Raw genomic sequence first — 9610 nt, 5'->3', positions numbered from 1 at the left:
ATATAGAGACACTCATTTTAAAATTTAACCCCCCTTTTCACCCCCTTAGCGAAGGAATATCCAAAAATCCTCTCTTAGCGAGCACCTACATCTTAATATGAACGTATCCCCAAAATTTCATTTCTTTATGTACAGTAGTTTTGGCCCGGCGATGATGAATCAGTCAGTCAGTCAGTCAGTCAGTCAGGACAAGTTCTTTTATATATATAGATGATGCAGCATCTATTCAGGTCATGAAAACACAATATAATCTCTGATGTTGCCAGAAGATTGAGTGCATCACTTAAAATTGGAGTAACTGTGAAAGTTTCATATTAGGTAACACGTCAAAATTAGTAAAAGTGCAGAGGAACTGCATTCTGTAGACACTTTGTCCCACTTACTCAGAAGTGAGCCATACTCAAACACAGTGGTAGAATTTTGTTTGTCATGAGACAAGAGAAAGCTTACAAGCAAACTGTAAACTCTGAAGACTCAAGTAAGATATTCAACCATATTAAAAAACTAGGCTCATGTTAGGAAGGAACAAATTTAATTCCTGTCTGAAAGCCCAGTGACTAGTGTCCTGAGAGAAGTGATGAAAACCTGCTCGGTGATACAATCATAAAAAGTCTGTCAAAAATAAACATCTAACCCTGGACATAATGTAGATATTTTACAAGCATGAACATTTGAAGAAACTCATTCCATCTTCAAGTAGAGCTGTTGGAATGCACTCATAGCCACACTGCTTTATGAAATTCATGGTTTCCCTAAACAATAGCATGCAAATGTGATGCGAAGATGTTCCCTTAAGCAAGTTCACTGCTGATCGCTTTTCTGGTACTTGCTATAATTACCGCAATGAATGGACATTAATGCAAAAATCTACAAGTATGATGTAGCTGTCCTTCCATGAGATACCATTTCTTGAAAACAACTGACCAAGAATTTAGCACTGATGGCACTGCAATTTCTGGACGGTTGATGTGGGAAATTATTTTTTCGATGAACAGATAATGAAGGACGTTTCAAATATGATTTAATCAGGATGCTAGCAGGACCATGTAATTCGAACTAGTAATCCAGGAAACTGTTTCTAGGACTGGATAATCAAGTTTCCACTGGTGGTTTTCACCAAGCAGTCATACAGTAGTCATAAGGATTAATATAAGAACAAAGAAAATGAACTCATTAGAACCTTAAACTAACATCAACAGCGTGTGTTAAAATATATTTATTTGGAAAATATTACTTCACTAAACAATACATAGCATACAAACAGATAAAATTTATATCCTGCTCACAATCAATTCCACAGAATTTCCAGTGAAACAACAATCTTACACACTTATTACAACATTGGTAAGTATGATGCATAAATTAGTAGATTGTAATGAACAGTCAGTCCCACCAACACACCCACAAAAATACTGGTTATTAAAAGGCAACCATACAAATGTTTAACTTGTACACATTCTTTTATTCTACAATTAAGATAGCCAAGTAATATTTTAAAAATAGAATTATTTTTGTAGTTTAAGACAATCATAAAATAGTTTTATCACCTTGAGCCTGCAAGGATGATTTGTTTATTACTGTAAGCTGTTATTAATCAGTCACATTTATGAAAAGGAAAAGAATCTGTCAGTACTAGACTAAACTGATATGAAATTGACATAGACACTGTCACAAGGGGGCTAGGCCGTTCTGCTAAGAGTTACAGCTACTTGCTCCAAAACTAATGTCAATACAAGGGAAGTACTTCCCATTAATATGACATACAATACATCACATTTAAAATACTCTTCATATGAATTTGAACACTTATCTAAAAACTCTTTACAGTCCCATCTTGTATTGGGTCCATTTTGCAGCAAAATCTGATTTTCTTCTGATATAAAAATATATATTTAAAGAAGGTTCTTCAAACTACACATCTTCTATGTACAAACTTGCCATAATTACCTACCTACTCTACATTTAATGTCACTTTTCTGCAATGTATATCCAAACAACTAATGAAAGTCACTGCCACCATTACAGATATTACAAATTTTCTTCTTTCTATAAACCAAGAATATGAAGTGTCAGCTACAGATATTTAACTCCAGTTTGTTTCAAGAAACTTCCATCTTATTTATAGGAGTTTACTTTATGACATACATTCACCTAATCTTCTACACCTCATGCACAAAACTAAATGACCTACTAGTTAAGAATCCCTGGTATACATCTAAAACCAAAACACTAGCTCACATCTATTGTGTTGCATTAAGAGACTACTTAGCACCATTTCACACTGATAACAACAGGTTTTGGCACCACAGACATATAAGTTTGATTCTCAGAACACATACAAAATTGGTCTGCACATAATTAATAAATATGAATATACATCATGTTCTGTTTCAGATACTCATCAATTGGCATGATGGTTGTACCAAAAATTCTCTAGTATTACAGGACTGATAAGTTTAGCATGTTGAAGGAGCAGTAATAGGCTATAGCCAGCCCTTTAGAGTATGAATATACATAGTTGCTTTTGATTGGACAGAATGACAGGCTACCCGATGTGGTTCATTATACTAATAGATATCATTTACAAATATTACAAATTTTGTCAAGAACCCATAGCAGTGTGGGACTTTTGATGGTCTGTACATCATCTTGATGGACAAGAGCTTGCCCCTGATCGTGTGCTTAGAGCTGAAAATGCACTGTTGCCTGACTGCAAACTTGACATTGAACCTCTGCAACAAAAAAATACCTTGAATTAATAACACATTCTAAATTACTGAGTACCTCCTTCATCTTAAAGCACCTTATTACAGGATCACTCCTCTTAAGATTGTTTAGTTTTCCGTGTATGGTAGTCATCGTTCAGAAATACATGTCACCACAGGCATAATCACACTTCACATGCACCAAGTATAGGAGAATGGTGCTCATGAAGTTCATACTTCACTGTTTTCAATCATTCATGAAACTTTGGTAGCATTGTAATTAATGCTGTGTAATAAATAGATTTAGGTACCTTGCCAGAGACTGTTGGAAACTGCATGTTAGTGCAAAGGAGGATAGAGTTGTGTGAGGTGTGTGAATGGCAAGAATGTTGAGGACATCACAAATACCCAGTCCCTGAGCCAAAGGGGTTAAATGTTCATGGTTAAAATTCCTCAATGCGGCCAGGAATCAAACTCAAAGCCTGAATGCCAAGGCACCGACAACTCAGGCAAGGAGCCGAACAGAGTACTTCTAACGTATTGTTATTATGGTTCCTACTTCATTTAGGGGATAACACAGAGCAGTAATCATCCCTGTGTGCTAAATGAATAAACAATTTTTTTTGTGTCTATATTAGAGGGTAAAAGTTGCATTAACTGGCCCTGGATTAGGAAACATCCTCAATAATTTAAAATAAGGCCATTCCAGTATTTTTCTTAAAGTGAATATAAAACACACAGTGGAGAATTATACTCAGAATGAAGTCAGAAACCTCAGTCAGTCACCTCTGAAAGTTGACTTCAGAGTTCCATCATGTCATTTGGTTGTTACCAACTACCAAAGTCAAATTCATATCATTGCAAACAAACAAACAAACAAACAAACAAACAAACAAACAATGTGGGTTCAGAGCCATTGGCCACTGCACAACTATCAAATGCTATCGTAAATTTTGAAATCGTTTCCTTTAATATTTTGAGAGGTTTTGGTTTATTTTACAATATAACTGGAAAAGGATATAATTGAGAAAACCTACAACCTGTTTTCCAATCAGTGACTTGGTCAGGAATGGGATGAATGAAGCCCCCATCTTGCAGCGAGGATAGGAATTGTGCCAGCTGCCGAGGCCTGTTGCACTCCTCTGGGGCAATGATTAATGACTGACAGATAAAATGAAATTATATTGGAGAGTGTTGCTGGAATTAAAGATGACAGGGAAAACCAGATACCCGGAGAAAAACCCATCCCGCATCCACTTTGTCCAACACAAATCTCACATGGAGTGACTGGGATTTGAACCACGGAACCCAGCAGTGAGAGGCCACTGCGCTGCCTGAGCCACGGAGGCTAGGAAAAGATGTAATTATTCATTTTCAATGTTGAATTTTTTATCAATCATCACTGATCTGAATTTAAGGCAGTCACCCGGCCGGCAGGCTCCCTATCAGTTTAATTAGTATTTTCTAACATGAATTCAAAGAAGTTGGAAATTTATCAAACATCTCCCTTACTAAATTATTCCAATCTTTAATTCGTCTTTCTACCAGCAAATATTTGCTCAAATTTGTCCTGAATTCCAACAATATCTTCATACTATGATCTTCCCTACTTCTAAAAATCCAATCAAGCTTAGTCATCTACTAACGTTATTCCATGCCATATCTTCACTGACAGCTCAGAACATGCCACTTTGTGATGATGATACCGATAATGATGTTGATAATGCTTGTTGTTTAAAGAGGCCTAACATCTAGGCCATCAGCACCACGCTGCTTAGTCGGGCAGCTTGTCTCCTTACCTCCAAGCCTTCCCAGCCCAATGTTTACAGCATTTTTGTAACACTATTCCTTTGTCGGAAATCACCCACAACAAATCAACTGTCTTCCTTTGGAGAAAATCTCCACATACACACTATCACTTCTCAGCATACCTGCCAACTGTTAGAAACCAAAAATAGGAAGATTTTTTAATTCTTGGATTTCATCACATATATTCCACCACGGTCTACGTGAAAAAAGGTCAGGATAAAAGGCATACATATCTACAGTTACAATGCGAACTGACCATTAAATTTAAAATCTTAAACTAAGAAAACATAAAAATGTTTACAAGAAAATGTACCTAATCACTCTCATTTATGACACATACCGGTACGAATAATATTTTTGTCACACCGGCACACGCAACAAAATGCATAATACCATATTTTCTCGCGTAATTAACACACTTTTTTGAAGAAAAATACAGGCGAAAACTTCCGATGCGATTCAAGGAATTCTGATATTTACAAATTATTTACAATTCATTTACATTTGAAAGATACATCAAATATAATACAAACACAATTTGGTTCAACTCATTTGCCGTTAGCGTCATTTGGCGTAAAACTCCGGCGTGAGATTTTTTCTGAAAAGTCAAATAGGGTACATCACATAAGTTAGACACGTGGGTTTGAAGTACGGTACCGACACTAGAAAATATACTTCCCATTACGAGCTGACAATACAACCTGAATGACATACCGGAAAAAAAAAGAAAGAAAAAAGAAAATAAAACTGTCCAACACAAGAGGGGCCGGGCATCGAAGGAGGGAGCCTGTTACATTACCCCAAACCGTTCGTATTCAATCTTGTACGAGTGACGTGTCCATCCACCCTTTTTCTTGAACACAAACGTGGATCACTCGCGGAAATTTTGCTTTTGGCATTTTTTTCGTTTTAGAACAATGTAAGGTACAAGCTTTCTGCCATCAGCTGTTACAGCAAGCATTGCTGTACATCGTTGTTTATTTTTTTGCTCCCGGTAGCGCATGCGTTTACACTGTATGTTCCTTTCTTATCAATTGTTCAACTTTGTGGTATGTGGAAACTGATTGGCGTCTGACCTGCGGTTCCTATAAGGGAGATCAAATATTCCTCCACTTTACGCTTCTCAATCACAAAGCGATGAAAATGGTTGAAATCATTCGTCACTTTTTGGCATAATGTTGTTCTTCGTCGAAGAGAAAGTCCATTTCTCTTCATAAAATTAATTCAGCCTCGGCTAACTTTCAAATACGAGACAATGATTCCACGTGCCACGGCTATTTCTCATTCTTTAAAATGCAGCATTTTGTGAGAAATGGCTTATCCAACATACATACATACATACATACATACATTATCATTATAGACTGTTATGCCTTTCAGCGTTCAGTCTGCAAGCCTCTGAGAATTTACTAAACGTCGCCACAATCCTCGATTTGCAACTAGTGTTGTGGCTTCATTTAGTTCTATACCTCTTATCTTTAAATCGTTAGAAACCGAGTCTAATCATCGTCGTCTTGGTCTCCCTCTACTTCTCTTACCCTCCATAACAGAGTCCATTATTCTCCTAGGTAACCTATCCTCCTCCATTCGCCTCACATGACCCCACCACCGAAGCCGGTTTATGCGTACAGCTTCATCCATCGAGTTCATTCCTAAATTAGCCTTTATCTCCTCATTCCGAGTTCCCTCCTGCCATTGCTCCCACCTGTTTGTACCAACAATCATTCTCGCTACTTTCATGTCTGTTACTTCTAACTTATGAATAAGATATCCTGAGTCCACCCAGCTTTTGCTCCCGTAAAGCAAAGTTGGTCTGAAAACAGACCGATGTAAAGATAGTTTCGTCTGGGAGCTGACTTCCTTCTTACAGAATACTGCTGATCGCAACTGCGAGCTCACTCCATTAGCTTTACTACAACTTGATTCAATCTCGCTTACTATATTACCATCCTGGGAGAACACACAACCTAAATACTTGAAATTATTGACCTGTTCTAGCTTTGTATCACCAATCTGACATTAAATTCTGTTGAATTTCTTACCTACTGACATCAATTTAGTCTTCGAGAGGCTTATTTTCATACCATACTCATTGCACCTATTTTCAAGTTCCAAGATATTAGATTGCAGGCTTTCGGCACAGTCTGCCATTAAGACCAAGTCGTCAGCATAGGCCAAACTGTTTACTACATTTCCACCTAAGTGAATCCCTCCTTGCCATTTTATACCTTTCAGCAGATGATCCATGTAAACTACGAACAGCAAAGGTGAAAGATTACAGCCTTGTCTAACTCCTGTAAGTACCCTGAACCAAGAACTCATTCTACCATCAATTCTCACTGAAGCCCAATTGTCAACATAAATGCCTTTGATTGATTTTAATAATCTACCTTTAATGCCATAGTCCCCCAGTATGGCGAACATCTTTTCCCTCGGTACCCTGTCATATGCTTTCTCTAGATCTACGAAACATAAACACGACTTCCTATTCCTCTCGTAGCATTTTTCAATTACCTGGCGCATACTGAAAATCTGATCTTGACAGCCTCTCTGTGGTCTGAAACCACACTGGTATTCATCCAACTTCCTCTCAACGACTGATCGCACCCTCTCTTCCAAGATGCCAGTGAATACTTTGCCTGGTACAGTATACTTTTTTTTTTTTTTTTTGCTATGGGCTTTACGTCGCACCGACACAGATAGGTCTTATGGCGACGATGGGATAGGAAAGGCCTAGGAGTTGGAAGGAAGCGGCCGTGGCCTTAATTAAGGTACAGCCCCAGCATTTGCCTGGTGTGAAAATGGGAAACCACGGAAAACCATTTTCAGGGCTGCCGATAGTGGGATTCGAACCTACTATCTCCCGGATGCAAGCTTCACAGCCGCGCGCCTCTACGCGCACGGCCAACTCGCCCGGTGGTACAGTATACTAATCAATGAGATACCTCGATAGTTGTTGCAATCCTTCCTGTTCCCTTGCTTATAGATAGGTGCAATTACTGCTTTTGTCCAATCTGAAGGTACCTTACCAACACTCCACACTAATTTTACTACTCTATGAAGCCATTTAATCCCTGCCTTCCCACTATACTTAACCATTTCAGGTCTAATTTCATCTATTCCTGCTGCCTTATGACAATGGAGTTTATTTACTATCCTTTCCACTTCCTCAAGCATAATTTCACTAACATCATTTTCCTCCTCCCCATGAGCTTGGCTGTTTGCAACACCACCAGGATGATTTCCTTTTACATTGAGAAGATGTTCAAAATATTCCCTCCACCTCTCCAGTGATTCCCTGGGATCTATTATGAGTTCACCTGAATTACTCAAAACACTGTTCATTTCCTTTTTCCCTCCCTTCCTAAGATTCTTTATTACTGTCCAGAAAGGTTTCCCTGCTGCTTGACCTAGCCTTTCCAGGTTATTACCAAAATCTTCCCATGACTTCTTTTTGGATTCAACAACTATATGTTTCGCTCTGTTTCTTTCATCTACGTACAAATCCCTGTCTGCCTTGGCCCTTGTTTGGAGCCATTTCTGATAAGCCTTCTTTTTGCGTTTACAGGCTGCTCTCACTTCATCATTCCACCAAGATGTTCGCCTTTTCCCATCTTTACACACAGTTGTTCCTAGGCATTCCCTTGCTGTTTCTACTACAGCATCCCTGTATGCCACCCATTCACTTTCTATATCCAGAACCTGCTTACTGTCTACTGTTCGAAACTTCTCACTAATCATATCCATGTACTTCTGTCTAATTTCCTCGTCCTGGAGATTTTCTACTCTTATTCGTTTGCAGACAGATTTCACTTTCTCTACCCTAGGCCTAGAGATACTTAGTTCACTACAGATCAGATAGTGGTCTGTATCATCGAAAAATCCGCGAAAAACTCGTACATTCCTAACAGATTTCCTGAATTCAAAGTCCGTTAAGATACAGTCTACAGTCCCATGTGTAGCGGTGAATAGCCTTATGCTTGAAGAATGTATTCGTAACAGCTAAAACCATACTAGCACAGAAGTCCAGCAAACATTGCGTAACAAAATCATATAGTTAAGCAGATAATCCTCTACTTGCGGAAACTTGCCGCTTTTTGGTCCGCGAAATGCTTTGCGATACTTGTTGACCGCTTGAAGTGCACTTCTGTTACCGCGGTAGCGCACGTTTCATTTGGACACTGAAAACTTGCTGCCCGCTGCTCTATTCCCGTATGTTTCAGCGTAACTGATCACCGCAAGTTCGTATGATGCAGTATTAATCAATGACTGTGGACTGACAATTTTGAGACCACAGAATGTCCCATACGCGAAACACTCGTAAAACCAGTGCAGTGGGATTTTCTGCCGGCTAATGCAGCATGTTGCCCTGTATTTGGAATGCCCGCTTTTGCAATAGAAAGCCTGCTATCTGAGTAGTTGGCATCTTTATTTCGAAACGCATTCGGAGCTGAGTGATGGATGTTCGAAGTTGTGGGTGCGTCAAATTCCACTTTGGACCCAAAAATATTGGGATGTGTAAATTATGCAAGGGCGTCGATTACGGTATGCGAGAAAATACGGTAGTTTCCTTTAATAGCCGGTAAAATGAACGGAAATTTATAGGCATCTCTGAACAATTGGAGATAACGTTTGTCATATTTTTTGGCCATAACGAGAAAAGAAAATACCAGAAACTGTCTCCGACACAACCCCCTTTAAAAACATTCAAAACATTAAAATTATGCACTTAAATACGTGAAACTACCACATAAAAAACAATTCAATATGTCCCATACATTATTAACATACGACTTTGATACAGGGGGGAAAGCATAGAAATGCAAGGAAAAACACGTGGCCTACAACTCCGACGAAACTGCGCACAGAAACGATGTTAACAGCGCGCAAACAACACAATAACAAACTCATTCTTTTGTCCCGATTAACTGAGTCGTAAGCGCGCGCTAGCCTCTCGCTTGCAGGACGATTGCTGACCCGAATCCCCAGCTGTATGAAGCACACACGCTGCTGTGGTGAGCGGGAAACACGATACACGAAGGCGACGGACGAAACACCCACGAAATAAAGCATCAAATACACTTGAAAATTAGGTT

General features: G+C 38.9%; 1 protein-coding gene across 1 annotated transcript in view; it reads right to left on the bottom strand.

The window, feature by feature from the left end:
• Positions 1 to 1201: 1201 nt before the first annotated feature.
• The window catches only part of retm (real-time), a 615997-nt gene continuing 607588 nt past the window's right edge, over positions 1202 to 9610 (bottom strand). Inside the window, exon 17 of the mRNA XM_067141962.2 lies at positions 1202 to 2732. Coding sequence (XP_066998063.2) covers positions 2645 to 2732 — 88 coding nt within the window. The 3' untranslated portion in view covers positions 1202 to 2644. The remainder of the gene's footprint in view (positions 2733 to 9610) is intronic.

Source organism: Anabrus simplex, chromosome 2, assembly GCF_040414725.1.
Source record: "Anabrus simplex isolate iqAnaSimp1 chromosome 2, ASM4041472v1, whole genome shotgun sequence".
NCBI classification, from domain to species: domain Eukaryota; kingdom Metazoa; phylum Arthropoda; class Insecta; order Orthoptera; family Tettigoniidae; genus Anabrus; species Anabrus simplex.
This window is presented reverse-complemented; position numbering and strand designations above follow the sequence as displayed.